The following is a 19213-nucleotide window of genomic DNA, read 5'->3' as shown; positions in this document are numbered from 1 at the left end:
ATGACATGAGGGAGGAATTGCTTTTCTGCAAACAAGTTACTGGCAAGCCACAGCAGAAGAACTGTTTTAAAATAATTTGACTCTTACTTGAAAGAGGCCAATCTGAAATGTGAGGACTGTGTGGGGATCTGCACAGACGGGTCACAGGCTATGGCTGGGAAACGGGGAGGGCTGCAAGCGCTCATCAAGTGCGTCTCCCCCAATGTGCAGTGGACGCACTGCATGATACACCGCGAAGCACTGGCATCTAAACAGCTGAGTCCTTAGCTGAATGATGTAATGACAGACGTCATTGCCACCGTCAACTACATCAAAACACGACCTGTCAAAGCCCTGATTTTTTCGGCACTGTGCGAGGAAATGGGCTCCGACCACACAGCTGTTCTGTTTCACAGCGAGTCCCGATGGCTGTCACGTGGGAAGGTCCTGTCCAGGGTCTTTGAACTGCGAGATGAAATCTGCATCTTTTTGAAGGAAGAGGGCAATGATCTTGCCCACAGATTTTACTGTAACAAGTTCCTCATAAAACTTGCATACCTCAATGACATGTTTTTGACAACTCAATGAAGTGAATTTGCAGTTGCAGGGCGCAAATACACACCTCGCATATCTTGCAGATAAAATCACATCATTCACCAGAAAACTTGAGATCTGGCTGCAGCGAGTGAAATATGGAAATGTGGACTCATTTGAGAACCTGAAATAATGATGTCACCTCTGATTCAACAATGAGGCTGCAGTTTCAGTCAAAGACACTGGCTGCATTTTGGATTGGAGTGGAGAAAGTTTACCCACTGCTAGGTAAGAGAGCCCTGGCCATACTTCTTTTTGCCACATCCTACCCATGTGATAGGTTTTTCTGCTGTTGCCTCAATCAAGACAAAATACAGATCAAAGCTGGACATTTACATTTATTCATTTAGCAGACGCTTTTATCCAAAGCGACTTCCAAGAGAGAGCTTTACAAAAGTGCATAGGTCACTGATCATAACAACATAGCCCCAAAACATTGCGGGTAGCCAAAACATGAAGCATACATTGTGAAAACAATGTAAAATGCAAATGGCAAGAACCATAAGAGCATGTAGTTAAACAAGTTACAAACTAGAGAGGGTACAATTTCTGGGGAAATTGTAGGGTGTGCTTGCTTGTGTCGGTTGCACAGGGGTCCGTTTTATAATGACATTTTTACAACTGATATTTCTGTATATTTTATATAAAAATGCATAGGGCCTACTTATTATTTATAAAGATTACATATATTTAAAAGCATCTTTTTTTTGCTGCTCATTTACAACTCAAAATACGAGTGAAGTGTAGAATGAAATATGATGTCTTCTCATTTCCCCTGCAAGAGGCAGCCTCATAGCTGAATCAAAACGAAGAAATTTGGCAGACCGGTGTAAAAATGGACCTAATCTCTATGACTTAAACGTCCTTTTAAGTTTTCCCTTCTCGTGATATTTTCAGGCATTTAGCCTACTCATATTGTATTCATTCATTAATAAAGAACCCCCTTTGAAGATTATTCTACGACGTTACCGGCAGTAGAAGATGGAATCGCGATTCAAACAGTACCATCTGCTAACTATGCCCCCAAAAACGTAAATAAGCTTTACATTTATTTAGTGGAAAATCGCTCATTCATTAAAAGCTCACTGGTAGCGACCATTGTCAGTAACAACGCAAAATGCGATATAGCCCTGTGTGTAGAAGCTGCCCCGTAAATTCTACTACTACAGTACAGTACTAGACCACTGCTGTGTTCGTCTTGGTAGCGATTGCGTTGGTTGAATTCGATTCAACGTTCCGTTGTACGGTTTAGGCTGAAATTAATTATGATCATGAACAGATTGACAAAGTTTAGGCTGTGGCAATGAAGTTCAGGTTAGTAGTCAGATAGTTTCACCTATTGAAAGACTTTTGATTTAAGTAAGGGGAGTGCCGACATGTTCTGTCGCCGTTTGACTTCCTAAACAGCTGTGATGTTTTTGTAGTGTCTCGCGTAGGCTACAGTGTTGCAGTGAGCAACACTGGTTTGAAACCACAGGTAACGATAATTTCACCAACAAATCGTTTACTTGTAATGTAATAATAAATCCTACAACGAAAATGTATTTGTGAGGAATGTTTATTTTAACGATTGAAAACAGATGCATCATAGACCACTGTAGTATGTGTTGCCCGGGCAACAGAGGCTAATGTCATGCTAATGCTTCAGTGAAATAGTAGACTACCGTTTCCGAAAGTAGATGTGGGCCGATAATAATAATAATAATAATAATATCAGCTAATATTGTACATTACATTTCACAATTGTGTTTCACATCACAAAGTAAAATGAGTAAATAGTTATCACCCTGGCCTCTTTGCTTGTGGCGTTTCTGCAGCTGCCTTGCAGTAAAGCTATAGTTAGCCTAGCTATACCCCAAGTTAACAGATGCGAAACGAATGTTCTGCTACAGGTAGTCACGCGTGTTTTCGTGACGTTAGTGACGTAGTGACGTTAGTAACGTCAGTGACTGTGGCTAGCAAATTAGCCACCGTTAGCTTCACTTTTCGCCACAAAAACTTAACTTGAGCCTAAACCATGCAATGGAACGTAAATCCCAATAGAAGCAACTCAATCGCTACCAAGACGAAACTTTTGACACCTAGGTTGTCTATGTAGGCCAAATATTGACTGAGTTTTAGGGGGGCAAAAAGAATAATAATAAATATAACTGCAAGCAGCAATGGCGGATTCCTCCAAACATTGCAAACCACTGAAAAATGTATATTCTTCACAAATTGTCACTGTAAAAATCCATGCAGCAGACTTACCAATGGGATACCAAATCTGAAATGCAATACCATCAAGATCCACAAGGGCTTTTATTTCAAGCCAAGGAGTGAAGGGAGGGGGCTTGGTGAGCCGACCCATTCCAGAAAGCCTTGTATCTTTGTGTATCAGGGCGTGGCCTGTAGCGTCACTTATGGGTGATATTGGGCCATTTGTGGTGTGGTAGTTACTCTTGGCCTATACTATCAATGTTTCAGGATTTTGAGAACTTTTTACCATTGCATACAAAATCGGAAATGCAATACCATCAAGATCCACATGGGCCTTTGCTAAAGACCAAGCAATGAGTGGGGGCTTGGTCAGCCCACAATTGCCTGAAATGTTGTGTATGCGTCTCGTCAAGCTTGCGCGTGTGTCAAGGGAAAGGCTGAGTGTGTGAGAATGTGGAGCGCGCGCGCTGAGGAGCAGGGGAGACATTTCATTGGAAATGTCCTTAACAATTAGCCAAGCATGCATTTTTTTAATATTCACCAAAAATCTACTTTTCATTTTACAGTCAACTTTTTCTGAGATTTGTGTACTAAACATTCTCAAGAGTCTTCATGAACTTGTGATTGAATCAGAGTATCAGTTTTTGACTGGCGGATGTGTAAAGCATTATTTTAGCGTTAGAAATAAAAAAGATTTCCTTTATTTCAATCATTTTTTAAGATATTAATTTGCCTTCTCACATGGGAACATGATGTAGTGTCTTTCACGTGACACACCAAGTTTGGTGTTGATATTTCAAAGATTTGCTGAGATTTGATCCAACTTCCTGTTTGGTTGCTTTGTTGACGAGTTTGATTGGCTGTACCGGACAAACGGTTTTGAAATTCAAAAATCTGTTGAAGAGTTCAGTGAGGGTTGCTCTGACGATGATACCTGCCAATTCTAGGGAAGATTGGACAAAAATTGTAGGAGAAGTAGCGAAAAAACGTGTTTCCTAAATCTTTATTGTACAAAAAAATCCAATATGGCGGCCGTTATAGGTTATTGAGGCTTTTTTGTTCCTCATGAGAAATAAGGCATATCTAATGAATTTCAGAATTTTGGGACAAAAGGGATGCGAATGGCATCACTTTGTAAATGGACAATTGGGGCTTGGCCGTAGCGCCACCTATGGATAATGGTGTGTCATTTGTGGTGTGGTAGTTACTCCTGGCCTATACTATCAATGTTTCAGGATTTTGAGAACTTTTTCTAAAATGCATTACCATCAAGATCCACAAGGGCCTTCACTTCAAGCCAAGGAATGAGTGGGGGCTTGGTCAGCCCACAATTGCCTGAAATGTTGTGTATGCGTCTCGCCAAGCCCGCGCGTGTGTCAAGGGAAAGGCTGAGTGTGTGAGAATGTGGAGCACGCGCGCGCTGAAGAGCAGGGGAGACATTTCATTGAAAATTTCGTTAGCAATTAGCCAAGCATGCATGTTTCAAATATTCACATAAAATCGACTTTTCATGTTACAGTCAACTTTTCCTCAGATTTGTGTACTAAACATTCTCAAGATTCTTCATATGAACTTGTGATTGAATCAAAGTATAAGTTTTTGACCGGCGGATGTGCAAAGCAATATTTTAGCGTCAGCGATAAATTCGATTTGCTTTATATCAATCATTTTTTGAGATATGAAGTTGCCTTTGCACATGGTAACATGTTGTAGTGTCGTCCACCGATATACCAAGTTTAGTGTTGATATCTCAAAGATTTGCTGAGATTTGACCCAAGTTCCTGTTTGGTTACTTTTTTGCTGATTTTGATTGGCTGTGCCGGACAAACGGTTTAGAAAATCAAAACGCCATGGGATAACTTTTGTGAGGCTAGGTCTGAAGATCATCTCTGGTCATTTTGAAGAAGATATGACAAAAATTGTAGGAGGAGTAGGCTTTCAAAGGTTTTTGATACAACCGGAAATAGCGGAAAATCTATATAACCGGAAATTGACGTCATAGGGTGCGTTGAACTCGTCTTGATCCAGGGAATCCAATGGTACCTCATTTTTGAAAATCAGTCATACGGTTCAAAAGTTGCGTGTGTAAACACAAGTCCAACTTTGACCCATTGGTGGCGCTAGAGTGGTCTGATGGGATACATGAAACTTGGTGTAGGTATAGAAGGAACTGTCCTTAATGAGTGTGCCAAATTTAACAAAAAGTTATCCAAGGGTTCTAGGGGCTGCCATTGACTCCAATGGAACTAGAATAATAATAATAAATAATATAACTGCAAGCAGCAATGGCGGATTCCTCCAAACATTGCAAACCACTGAAAAATGTATATTCTTTACAAATCGTCACTGTAAAATTCCATGCTGCAGACTTACCAATGGGATACCAAATCTGAAATGCAATACCATCAAGATCCACAAGGGCTTTTATTTCAAGCCAAGGAGTGAAGGGAGGGGGCTTGGTGAGCCTACCCATTCCAGAAAGCCTTGTATCTTTGTGTATCAGGGCGTGGCCTGTAGCGTCACTTATGGGTGATATTGGGCCATTTGTGGTGTGGTAGTTACTCTTGGCCTATACTATCAATGTTTCAGGATTTTGAGAACTTTTTACCATTGCTTACAAAATCGGAAATGCAATACCATCAAGATCCACATGGGCCTTTGCTAAAGACCAAGCAATGAGTGGGGGCTTGGTCAGCCCACAATTGCCTGAAATGTTGTGTATGCGTCTCGTCAAGCTTGCGCGTGTGTCAAGGGAAAGGCTGAGTGTGTGAGAATGTGGAGCGCGCGCGCTGAGGAGCAGGGGAGACATTTCATTGGAAATGTCCTTAACAATTAGCCAAGCATGCATTTTTTTAATATTCACCAAAAATCTACTTTTCATTTTACAGTCAACTTTTTCTGAGATTTGTGTACTAAACATTCTCAAGAGTCTTCATGAACTTGTGATTGAATCAGAGTATCAGTTTTTGACTGGCGGATGTGTAAAGCATTATTTTAGCGTTAGAAATAAAAAAGATTTCCTTTATTTCAATCATTTTTTAAGATATTAATTTGCCTTCTCACATGGGAACATGATGTAGTGTCTTTCACGTGACACACCAAGTTTGGTGGTGATATTTCAAAGATTTGCTGAGATTTGATCCAACTGCCTGTTTGGTTGCTTTGTTGACGATTTTGATTGGCTGTACCGGACAAACGGTTATGAAATTCAAAAATCTGTTGAAGATTTCAGTGAGGGTTGCTCTGACGATGATACCTGCCAATTCTGGGGAAGATTGGACAAAAATTGTAGGAGAAGTAGCAAAAAAACTTGTTTCCTAAATCTTTATTGTACAAAAAAATCCAATATGGTGGCCGTTATAGGTTATTGAGGCTTTTTTGTTCCTCATGAGAAATAAGGCATATATAATGAATTTCAGAATTTTGGGACAAATGGGATGCGAATGGCATCACTTTGTAAATGGAAAATTGGGGCTTGGCCGTAGCGCCACCTATGGATAATGGTGCGTCATTTGTGGTGTGGTAGTTACTCCTGGCCTATACTATCGGAAACACACTAGATCTAGTGATAACAACTGGACTAAATATCAATAATATTTCAATAACTGATCTACCCCTCTCAGACCATCATTATATACTTTTTAATGTGGAAATTATCCTAACAAAAACCAAAAAAGAATTCTTAGTCCATAGAAGATATTTAGACGATACAGCTATGATGACATTTTCTGAACAATTTGCTCTACATGAGCCGACTTACCATGATTGCTCTCTGAATGAAATGGTAGAGAACCTCAATTATGCACTATTATCTGTGTTAGACTCTGTTGCACCACTGAAAACCAAAAAGAAGTGCACAAGCAGAACCTCCCCATGGCTGAGAAATAAAAATGTTAGTGAAACGAAAAGAAAATGCCGTGCAGCAGAGAGAAAATGGAGGAAAACAAAGATCACTATCCACTACAATATCTACAAAGATACACTAACCACCTTTAACAAAACCATCCGTCTAGCAAGGAGAGAATATTTCTCCAACATTATTACAGAAAATGCCAGAAATTCCAGAGTTCTTTTCTCCACCATTGACCAGCTGCTAAACACTGTCCCTGCCCCACCTCCATCCTCAGCAGTTAAATGTGAAGAGCTTGCTTTGTTCTTCAAGAACAAAATAACTTTGATTAGAGCGAGTATTATTAATAGTGGGGTCGAAACTGACATCAGTAGATTCTGCAACATAACCATGAGCACATTTACCTGTATCACACTTAGTGAACTTTCCAAAATTGTCAGCGAATCTAACTCCACAACCTCAGATATTGATCCTATACCCACAACATTCTTTAAGCGAGTGTTTGATAGTGTCTCAGGTCCGGTGCTAGAGATTATAAACACATCCCTTAGAACTGGCGTCTTCCCAGATGCCTTCAAAACAGCTGTTGTAAAGCCCCTATTAAAGAAACCCAAATTGGATAACAGTCTACTTGCAAATTACAGACCAATATCAAACCTCCCATTTATTAGTAAAGTACTGGAAAAGATAGTTTTAGTCCAATTAAATTATTTTCTTGAAGAAAATAACATCCTGGAAGTCTCGCAGTCAGGTTTCAGGAAATATCACAGTACTGAAACTGCTCTCACCAAAATAATTAGCGACCTCAGACTAAACTCTGATGCAAATAAAGTCTCTATCCTTATCCTGTTAGATCTCAGTGCAGCATTTGATACAATTGATCACGACATCCTAATCAATAGACTGGAAAAGCTTATTGGGTTCACGGATAGTGTATTGAACTGGCTGAAATCATATATCACAGGAAGGAAGTTTTATGTTAGTTTAGGTGACCATAGGTCCAAGAAACATCAGAACTGCTACGGGGTTGCTCAAGGAAGCTGCTTAGGTCCATTACTTTTTTCTCTTTATATGTTACCACTCGGCGACATAATCAGAGAACATAACATAGATTTCCATAGCTATGCGGATGACACACAACTATATATATCCACTGAACCCAACGATGCAACGGCCATCAATTCCATTACAAACTGCCTGTTGGCAATAAACAAATGGATGAATGATAACTTTCTTAAATTAAATGAAGACAAAACCGAAGTCCTACTATGTGGCCCCAAATCCAAAAGAGAGATGCTTATTAAGAATCTTGGAGGCTTAACCCCCTGTCTTAAACCAGAGGTGACGAGTCTCTGCGTAATCCTGGACTCAGATTTGAATTTCAACTCTCACATTAATAAAGTGACCAAAACAGCTTTCTTTCACCTGAGGAATATAGCAAAGGTACGACCATTCATAAACCAAAATGATGCAGAGAAGTTAATTCATGCTTTTATATCCAGCCGGCTGGACTACTGTAACGCACTTTTCACTGGTCTTCCCAAGAAAACCACTGAAAGACTACAGCTCATTCAAAATTCTGCAGCTAGATTATTAACCAAAACTAAAAGGAGAAAACACATTAGTCCTGTCCTAGCTACTTTACACTGGCTCCCTGTTACCTTCAGAATTGACTTTAAGGTCCTTTTTCTCACATACAAAGCTCTACACGGACAAGGACCTAGCTACATTGCTAACTCCTTTATAAACTACACACCAGCTAGAACACTGCGATCATCAAATGCAGGCCTATTAGAGGTCACCAGAAGCAGTCATAAGAAGATTGGTGATTCGGCCTTTGTCAATTACGCCCCAAAACTATGGAACAAATTACCCATAAATATTAGGGAAGCTAACACTCTAGACATTTTTAAAAGACAGCTTAAAACCTACCTTTTTACCGAAGCATTTAAGTAATTTTATCTCAAAAGGGTTTTCCTACTTTTTAAAGTTGTTTTCTCTCTTGAACAGAGATCTTATTGGGATTTTTATTATTGTTTGAATTATTTATCACTTGTATTATTGTTTTTATTGATTTTATGTAAAGCACCTTGAGCTACAATTCTTGTATGAAATGTGCTATATAAATAAAGTCTTACTTACTTACTTACTTACTATCAATGTTTCAGGATTTTGAGAACATTTTCTAAAATGCATTACCATCAAGATCCACAAGGGCCTTCACTTCAAGCCAAGGAATGAGTGGGGGCTTGGTCAGCCCACAATTGCCTGAAATGTTGTGTATGCGTCTCGCCAAGCCCGCGCGTGTGTCAAGGGAAAGGCTGAGTGTGTGAGAATGTGGAGCACGCGCGCGCTGAAGAGCAGGGGAGACATTTCATTGAAAATTTCGTTAGCAATTAGCCAAGCATGCATGTTTCAAATATTCACATAAAATCGACTTTTCATGTTACAGTCAACTCTTCCTCAGATTTGTGTACTAAACATTCTCAAGAGTCTTCATATGAACTTGTGATTGAATCAAAGTATCAGTTTTTGACCGGCGGATGTGTAAAGCATTATTTTAGCGTTAGCGATAAATTCGATTTGCTTTATATCAATCATTTTTTGAGATATGAAGTTGCCTTTGCACATGGTATCATGTTGTAGTGTCGTCCACCGATATACCAAGTTTAGTGTTGATATCTCAAAGATTTGCTGAGATTTGACCCAAGTTCCTGTTTGGTTACTTTTTTGCTGATTTTGATTGGCTGTGCCGGACAAACGGTTTAGAAAATCAAAACGCCATGGGATAACTTTTGTGAGGCTTGGTCTGAAGATCATCTCTGGTCATTTTGAAGAAGATATGACAAAAACTGTAGGAGGAGTAGGCTTTCAAAGGTTTTTGATACAACCGGAAATAGCGGAAAATCTATATAACCGGAAATTGACGTCATAGGTTGCGTTGAACTCGTCTTGATTCATGGAATCCAATGGTACCTCATTTTTGAAAATCAGTCATACGGGTCAAAAGTTGCGTGTGTAAACACAAGTCCAACTTTGACCCATTGGTGGCGCTAGAGTGGTCTGATGGGATACATGAAACTTGGTGTAGGTATAGAAGGAACTGTCCTTAATGAGTGTGCCAAATTTAACAAAAAGTTATCCAAGGGTTCTAGGGGCTGCCATTGACTCCCATGGAACTAGAATAATAATAATAATAAATATAACTGCAAGCAGCAATGGCGGATTCCTCCAAACATTGCAAACCACTGAAAAATGTATATTCTTTACAAATTGTCACTGTAAAATTCCATGCTGCAGACTTACCAATTGGATACCAAATCTGAAATGCAATACCATCAAGATCCACAAGGGCTTTTATTTCAAGCCAAGGAGTGAAGGGAGGGTGCTTGGTGAGCCTACCCATTCCAGAAAGCCTTGTATCTTTGTGTATCAGGGCGTGGCCTGTAGCGTCACTTATGGGTGATATTGGGCCATTTGTGGTGTGGTAGTTACTCTTGGCCTATACTATCAATGTTTCAGGATTTTGAGAACTTGTTACCATTGCATACAAAATCGGAAATGCAATACCATCAAGATCCACATGGGCCTTTGCTAAAGACCAAGCAATGAGTGGGGGCTTTGTCAGCCCACAATTGCCTGAAATGTTGTGTATGCGTCTCGTCAAGCTTGCGCGTGTGTCAAGGGAAAGGCTGAGTGTGTGAGAATGTGGAGCGCGCGCGCTGAGGAGCAGGGGAGACATTTCATTGGAAATTTCCTTTCCATGCATTTTTCAAATATTCACCAAATTTCAACTTTTCATGTTACAGTCAAGTTTTTCTCAGATTTGTGTACTAAACATTCTCAAGAGTCTTTATGAACATGTGATTTAATCAGAGTTTTTTGACTGGCGGATGTGTAAAGCATTATTTTAGCGTTAGATAGAAATAAATTAGATTTCCTTTATTTCAATTATTTTTAAGATATTAATTTGCCTTCTCACATGGGAACATGATGTAGTGTCTTTCACGTGACACATCAAGTTTGGTGGTGATATTTCAAAGATTTGCTGAGATTTGATCCAACTTCCTGTTTGGTTGCTTTGTTGACGATTTTGATTGGCTGTACCGGACAAACGGTTTTGAAATTCAAAAATCTGTTGAAGATTTCAGTGAGGGTTGCTCTGACGATGATACCTGCCAATTCTGGGGAAGATTGGACAAAGATTGTAGGAGAAGTAGCAAAAAAACATGTTTCCTAAATCTTTATTGTACAAAAAAATCCAATATGGCGGCCGTTATAGGTTATTGAGGCTTTTTTGTTCTTCATGAGAAATAAGGCATATCTAATGAATTTCAGAATTTTGGGACAAATGGGATGCGAATGGCATCACTTTGTAAATGGAAAATTGGGGCTTGGCCGTAGCGCCACCTATGGATAATGGTGCGTCATTTGTGGTGTGGTAGTTACTCCTGGCCTATACTATCAATGTTTCAGGATTTTGAGAACTTTTTCTAAAATGCATTACCATCAAGATCCACAAGGGCCTTCACTTCAAGCCAAGGAATGAGTGGGGGCTTGGTCAGCCCACAATTGCCTGAAATGTTGTGTATGCGTCTCGCCAAGCCCGCGCGTGTGTCAAGGGAAAGGCTGAGTGTGTGAGAATGTGGAGCAAGCGCGCGCTGAAGAGCAGGGGAGACATTTCATTGAAAATTTCGTTAGCAATTAGCCAAGCATGCATGTTTCAAATATTCACATAAAATCGACTTTTCATGTTATAGTCAACTTTTCCTCAGATTTGTGTACTAAACATTCTCAAGAGTCTTCATATGAACTTGTGATTGAATCAAAGTATCAGTTCTTGACCGGCGGATGTGTAAAGCATTATTTTTGCGTTAGCGATAAATTCGATTTGCTTTATAGCAATCATTTTTTGAGATATGAAGTTGCCTTTCCACATGGTAACATGTTGTAGTGTCGTCCACCGATATACCAAGTTTAGTGTTGATATCTCAAAGATTTGCTGAGATTTGACCAAAGTTCCTGTTTGGTTACTTTTTTGCTGATTTTGATTGGCTGTGCCGGACAAACGGTTTAGAAAATCAAAACGCCATGGGATAACTTTTGTGAGGCTTGGTCTGAAGATCATCTCTGGTTATTTTGAAGAAGATATGACAAAAATTGTAGGAGGAGTAGGCTTTCAAAGGTTTTTGATACAACCGGAAATAGCGGAAAATCTATATAACCGGAAATTGACGTAATAGGGTGCGTTGAACTCGTCTTGATCCAGGGAATCCAATGGTACCTCATTTTCGAAAATCAGTCATACGGTTCAAAAGTTGCGTGTGTAAACACAAGTCCAACTTTGACCCATTGGTGGCGCTAGAGTGGTCTGATGGGATACATGAAACTTGGTGTAGGTATAGAAGGAACTGTCCTTAATGAGTGTGCCAAATTTAACAAAAAGTTATCCAAGGGTTCTAGGGGCTGCCATTGACTCCCATGGAACTAGAATAATAATAATAATAATAATAAAACTAACAATAACAATAGGTTTCCTCCTTACGGAGGAATCCTAATAAAACTAACAATAACAATAGGTTTCCTCCTTACGGAGGAATCCTAATAACTGCAAGCAGCAATGGCGGATTCCTCCAAACATTGCAAACCACTGAAAAATGTATATTCTTTACAAATAGTCACTGTAAAATTCCATGCCGCAGACTTACCAATGGGATACCAAATATGAAATGCAATACCATCAAGATCCACAAGGGCTTTTATTTAAAGCCAAGGAGTGAAGGGAGGGGGCTTGGTTGAGCCTACCCATTCCAGAAAGCCTTGTATCTTTGTGTATCAGGGCGTGGCCTGTAGCGTCACTTATGGGTGATATTGGGCCATTTGTGGTGTGGTAGTTACTCTTGGCCTATACTATAAATGTTTCAGGATTTTGAGAACTTTTACCATTGCATACAAAATCGGAAATGCAATACCATCAAGATCCACATGGGCCTTTGCTAAAGACCAAGCAATGAGTGGGGGCTTGGTCAGCCCACAATTGCCTGAAATGTTGTGTATGCGTCTCGTCAAGCTTGCGCGTGTGTCAAGGGAAAGGCTGAGTGTGTGAGAATGTGTAGCGCGCGCGCTGAGGAGCAGAGGGAGACGTTTCATTGGAAATTTCCTTAACAATTAGCCAAGCATGCATTTTTCAAATATTCACCAAAATTCAACTTTTCATCTTACAGTCAACTTTTTCTGAGATTTGTGTACTAAACATTCTCAAGAGTTTTCATGAACTAAAGGCAAACAAATCAACAGTTATTGGCCAAAAAACATTTTTGGTTCCTGCGGCCACGCCGATCACATGACACGATCACATGACACCAAATTGATTGGACATCCTCAGAAGACGGTTCCGAGTCATCTTACCAAGTTTGGTGTTGATATTTCAAAGATTTGCTGAGATTTGATCCAACTTCCTGTTTGGTTGCTTTGTTGACGATTTTGATTGGCTGTACCGGACAAACGGTTTTGAAATTCAAAAATCTGTTAAAGAATTCAGTGAGGGTTGCTCTGACGATGATACCTGCCAATTCTGGGGAAGATTGGACAAGAATTGTAGGAGAAGTAGCAAAAAAACGTGTTTCCTAAATCTTTATTGTACAAAAACATCCAATATGGCGGCCGTTATAGGTTATTGAGGCTTTTTTGTTCCTCATGAGAAATAAGGCATATCTAATGAATTTCAGAATTTTGGGACAAATGGGATGCGAATGGCATCACTTTGTAAATGGAAAATTGGGGCTTGGCCGTAGCGCCACCTATGGATAATGGTGCGTCATTTGTGGTGTGGTAGTTACTCCTGGCCTATACTATCAATGTTTCAGGATTTTGAGAACTTTTTCTAAAATGCATTACCATCAAGATCCACAAGGGCCTTCACTTCAAGCCAAGGAATGAGTGGGGGCTTGGTCAGCCCACAATTGCCTGAAATGTTGTGTATGCGTCTCGCCAAGCCCGCGCGTGTGTCAAGGGAAAGGCTGAGTGTGTGAGAATGTGGAGCAAGCGCGCGCTGAAGAGCAGGGGAGACATTTCATTGAAAATTTCGTTAGCAATTAGCCAAGCATGCATGTTTCAAATATTCACATAAAATCGACTTTTCATGTTATAGTCAACTTTTCCTCAGATTTGTGTACTAAACATTCTCAAGAGTCTTCATATGAACTTGTGATTGAATCAAAGTATCAGTTCTTGACCGGCGGATGTGTAAAGCATTATTTTTGCGTTAGCGATAAATTCGATTTGCTTTATAGCAATCATTTTTTGAGATATGAAGTTGCCTTTCCACATGGTAACATGTTGTAGTGTCGTCCACCGATATACCAAGTTTAGTGTTGATATCTCAAAGATTTGCTGAGATTTGACCAAAGTTCCTGTTTGGTTACTTTTTTGCTGATTTTGATTGGCTGTGCCGGACAAACGGTTTAGAAAATCAAAACGCCATGGGATAACTTTTGTGAGGCTTGGTCTGAAGATCATCTCTGGTTATTTTGAAGAAGATATGACAAAAATTGTAGGAGGAGTAGGCTTTCAAAGGTTTTTGATACAACCGGAAATAGCGGAAAATCTATATAACCGGAAATTGACGTAATAGGGTGCGTTGAACTCGTCTTGATCCAGGGAATCCAATGGTACCTCATTTTCGAAAATCAGTCATACGGTTCAAAAGTTGCGTGTGTAAACACAAGTCCAACTTTGACCCATTGGTGGCGCTAGAGTGGTCTGATGGGATACATGAAACTTGGTGTAGGTATAGAAGGAACTGTCCTTAATGAGTGTGCCAAATTTAACAAAAAGTTATCCAAGGGTTCTAGGGGCTGCCATTGACTCCCATGGAACTAGAATAATAATAATAATAATAATAAAACTAACAATAACAATAGGTTTCCTCCTTACGGAGGAATCCTAATAAAACTAACAATAACAATAGGTTTCCTCCTTACGGAGGAATCCTAATAACTGCAAGCAGCAATGGCGGATTCCTCCAAACATTGCAAACCACTGAAAAATGTATATTCTTTACAAATAGTCACTGTAAAATTCCATGCCGCAGACTTACCAATGGGATACCAAATATGAAATGCAATACCATCAAGATCCACAAGGGCTTTTATTTAAAGCCAAGGAGTGAAGGGAGGGGGCTTGGTTGAGCCTACCCATTCCAGAAAGCCTTGTATCTTTGTGTATCAGGGCGTGGCCTGTAGCGTCACTTATGGGTGATATTGGGCCATTTGTGGTGTGGTAGTTACTCTTGGCCTATACTATAAATGTTTCAGGATTTTGAGAACTTTTACCATTGCATACAAAATCGGAAATGCAATACCATCAAGATCCACATGGGCCTTTGCTAAAGACCAAGCAATGAGTGGGGGCTTGGTCAGCCCACAATTGCCTGAAATGTTGTGTATGCGTCTCGTCAAGCTTGCGCGTGTGTCAAGGGAAAGGCTGAGTGTGTGAGAATGTGTAGCGCGCGCGCTGAGGAGCAGAGGGAGACGTTTCATTGGAAATTTCCTTAACAATTAGCCAAGCATGCATTTTTCAAATATTCACCAAAATTCAACTTTTCATCTTACAGTCAACTTTTTCTGAGATTTGTGTACTAAACATTCTCAAGAGTTTTCATGAACTAAAGGCAAACAAATCAACAGTTATTGGCCAAAAAACATTTTTGGTTCCTGCGGCCACGCCGATCACATGACACGATCACATGACACCAAATTGATTGGACATCCTCAGAAGACGGTTCCGAGTCATCTTACCAAGTTTGGTGTTGATATTTCAAAGATTTGCTGAGATTTGATCCAACTTCCTGTTTGGTTGCTTTGTTGACGATTTTGATTGGCTGTACCGGACAAACGGTTTTGAAATTCAAAAATCTGTTAAAGAATTCAGTGAGGGTTGCTCTGACGATGATACCTGCCAATTCTGGGGAAGATTGGACAAGAATTGTAGGAGAAGTAGCAAAAAAACGTGTTTCCTAAATCTTTATTGTACAAAAACATCCAATATGGCGGCCGTTATAGGTTATTGAGGCTTTTTTGTTCCTCATGAGAAATAAGGCATATCTAATGAATTTCAGAATTTTGGGACAAATGGGATGCGAATGGCATCACTTTGTAAATGGAAAATTGGGGCTTGGCCGTAGCGCCACCTATGGATAATGGTGCGTCATTTGTGGTGTGGTAGTTACTCCTGGCCTATACTATCAATGTTTCAGGATTTTGAGAACTTTTTCTAAAATGCATTACCATCAAGATCCACAAGGGCCTTCACTTCAAGCCAAGGAATGAGTGGGGGCTTGGTCAGCCCACAATTGCCTGAAATGTTGTGTATGCGTCTCGCCAAGCCCGCGCGTGTGTCAAGGGAAAGGCTGAGTGTGTGAGAATGTGGAGCACGCGCGCGCTGAAGAGCAGGGGAGACATTTCATTGAAAATTTCGTTAGCAATTAGCCAAGCATGCATGTTTCAAATATTCACATAAAATCGACTTTTCATGTTACAGTCAACTTTTCCTCAGATTTGTGTACTAAACATTCTCAAGAGTCTTCATATGAACTTGTGATTGAATCAAAGTATCAGTTTTTGACCGGCGGATGTGTAAAGCATTATTTTAGCGTTAGCGATAAATTCGATTTGCTTTATATCAATCATCTTTTGAGATATGAAGTTGCCTTTGCACATGGTAACATGTTGTAGTGTCGTCCACCGATATACCAAGTTTAGTGTTGATATCTCAAAGATTTGCTGAGATTTGACCCAAGTTCCTGTTTGGTTACTTTTTTGCTGATTTTGATTGGTTGTGCCGGACAAACGGTTTAGAAAATCAAAACGCCATGGGATAACTTTTGTGAGGCTTGGTCTGAAGATCATCTATGGTCATTTTGAAGAAGATATGACAATAATTGTAGGAGGAGTAGGCTTTCAAAGGTTTTTGATACAACCGGAAATAGCGGAAAATCTATACAACCGGAAATTGACGTCATAGGGTGCGTTGAACTCGTCTTCATCCAGGGAATCCAATGGTACCTCATTTTTGTAAATCAGTCATACGGTTCAAAAGTTGCGTGTGTAAACACAAGTCCAACTTTGACCCATTGGTGGCGCTAGAGTGGTCTGATGGGATACATGAAACTTGGTGTAGGTATAGAAGGAACTGTCCTTAATGAGTGTGCCAAATTTAACAAAAAGTTATCCAAGGGTTCTAGGGGCTGCCATTGACTCCCATGGAACTAGAATAATAATAATAATAATAATAATAATAATAATAAAACTAACAATAACAATAGGTTTCCTCCTTACGGAGGAATCCTAATAAAACTAACAATAACAATAGGTTTCCTCCTTACGGAGGAATCCTAATAATAATAATAAAACTAACAATAACAATAGGTTTCCTCCTTACGGAGGAATCCTAATAATATGTGAGAGAACAAAGGTTGTGGTCCAATTAAACAACATGAACCTCAAAAAGTGCAAGAGTGTACCTGTAGAAAAAGCAAGCAACAATAATATAATTCACAGCGAGTACAAGAAGTTAAATCAGTTACAACTAACCAACAAGAGTAACAAGTCCCTCAATAAGAGTCATTGTGTTCCTGGAGGAAACATCAGGTCCAACAAGTGCGTCTTAAGCCTTTTCTTGAAGGTGGGGAGACAGTCAGTGTCCCTGATGGAGGTGGGGAGGTGACTCCACCATTGGGGGGCCAGACAGGAGAAGAGCTTGGGTTGGGAGCGGGCGCTCTTGAGAGGTGGGACCACCAGACTGTTGTCAGAAGAAGACCGTAGGTGGCGTGTGGGGGTGTAAGGCTGGAAGAGAGACTTGATGTAGTCGGGTGCAGTCCCGTTCACCGCTCGGAAGGTCGGTACCAGGGTCTTGAATCTGATACGGGCCACGGACATTGAAAATGAACTCAGAGTGGCAATCACAAACCTGCAACCCAGATTTGAGGAGATCTGCAGCATGAAGCAGGCCCTCAGCAGTTACTGAAAAGATGTGAGGATTAAAGGTGTCATTTTTGCACAACAAACCTTTTAGGTTTTTGTTTTTTTCTTCTCAGTGAGTTAGTTGGTCATGTTTTAAAACCCAGACAGACAATTTTTGAAAAATGCATTGATAGCAATGTTGAATATAAAAAAAAAACTGTTACACTGAACATAATTACACAGTTAAGATGCTTGAAAACAGTTACACTTCAAATAATGATATAGTTTATTGCAACCAGTAGTTTATTGCAGTTTACTTTTATTTGTTAAAAAAAGGTTGAGGTTTGTATTAATTACAATGTGTGAAATAAACTGCAATGGAGTCGGAAAACAAAATATGTGTATGTGTGTTCTGTTTTTTTTGGGGGGGGGGGCGCAAAAATGTTCTTATGTACCAAAGGGGGGCCCAGCAGAGAAAGTCTGGGAACAACTGAGATATGAGGAAACCCAGAGTTTGGTGATGTCCATGGGTTCCAGACTTCAAGCAGTCATTGTCTGCAAAGGATTCTCAACAAAATATTAAAAAGGAAAATGTTATTGATGATTGTCAATTTGTTCAATTACTTTTGTGCTTCTGATATATGGGGAATATTTTTTGGGGGAAGTTTCCTACAATATTTGGTTCAACCTTTTGAATTACAGCTGAAAGTCTGCATTTTAATTGCATCTCGGTTCATTAATTACAAAGCCATTGTGGTGGCGTACAGAGCCCAAATTATGAAAATGGTGTCGCTGTCCAAATAATGGACCTAACTGTAATACAATGTTGCAAATGCTACTCAATCATTGAAATCCAAAACGTTTACATATATTAACAGGGTCATCTATTTATGGTCACTGCAGGTATGAGGAGAAGGCAAAGAAACGCTATGACCATTCGACACTGTCTTTGCTCCAAGGCCAGAAACGCAAGGACCCACTTTCCAACCAGAAGGTCCTGACCCAGGTGTTCTCCCCCCAGCCCCAGAAGAGGAAGAATACTGGGTTAAAACTATCCCAGCCCCTTCCTTTCAGTATAACTGCTCTTAGACTGAAGCTCCATCGTCTATCATTCCAGAGCGGACCAAGACCAAGAGGTCACAGTCTTGTAAACAGCCTAGCCTCTCAGAGCCCCTGGGTCATTTTATATGGTAGCAAGCTCATGTTGTTAAATCCATATCGGGCAGAGGAGTCCCTGATTTTTAAGAGACTTCTAGAGAATAGCATACTTCCAACTGTGAATCTACAGAACCCTATACAGTTGACAAACAGGTAACATATGTTTATAAAGGTGTCTTAAGTAACTTTTCACCCCATTTATGGCTTGACGTGTATATTTACAGTCAGGTGTCCATTTTATTAGATACACCAACCCATTTTAGAAAATTAACTGCTCTTAGAGACGGTGAATTGGGTGACCCTTGCTTACTATTTAAAGCATGCAGACAGACATTTAGGCATTCAATTTACTTTTTGTCCTTGAAGCCTAATCGTTTTTTTAAACATATACAGTAATAATAGCAAAAAAAACAGTAAATTATATGGTTTGAGCTGCTACTGGGAATACATGTTACAATAAGTGTCATTGAAT

General features: G+C 39.9%; 1 protein-coding gene across 4 annotated transcripts in view; it reads left to right on the top strand.

Moving 5' to 3' along the window:
* Nucleotides 1–19213, top strand: part of pms1 (PMS1 homolog 1, mismatch repair system component) — a 68419-nt gene that overhangs the window by 28145 nt on the left and 21061 nt on the right. For all 4 annotated transcript variants that reach the window (XM_067228684.1, XM_067228692.1, XM_067228702.1 and 1 more), the window contains exon 10: nt 18487–18894. In XM_067228684.1, the coding sequence (XP_067084785.1) occupies nt 18487–18894 (408 nt within the window). The remainder of the gene's footprint in view (nt 1–18486; nt 18895–19213) is intronic.

The sequence above is a fragment of the Osmerus mordax genome, chromosome 2 (genome assembly GCF_038355195.1).
Source record: "Osmerus mordax isolate fOsmMor3 chromosome 2, fOsmMor3.pri, whole genome shotgun sequence".
NCBI classification, from domain to species: Eukaryota; Metazoa; Chordata; class Actinopteri; order Osmeriformes; family Osmeridae; genus Osmerus; species Osmerus mordax.
Note: the sequence above shows the minus strand (reverse complement) of the source record. Positions and strands in the feature narration are given on the sequence as shown.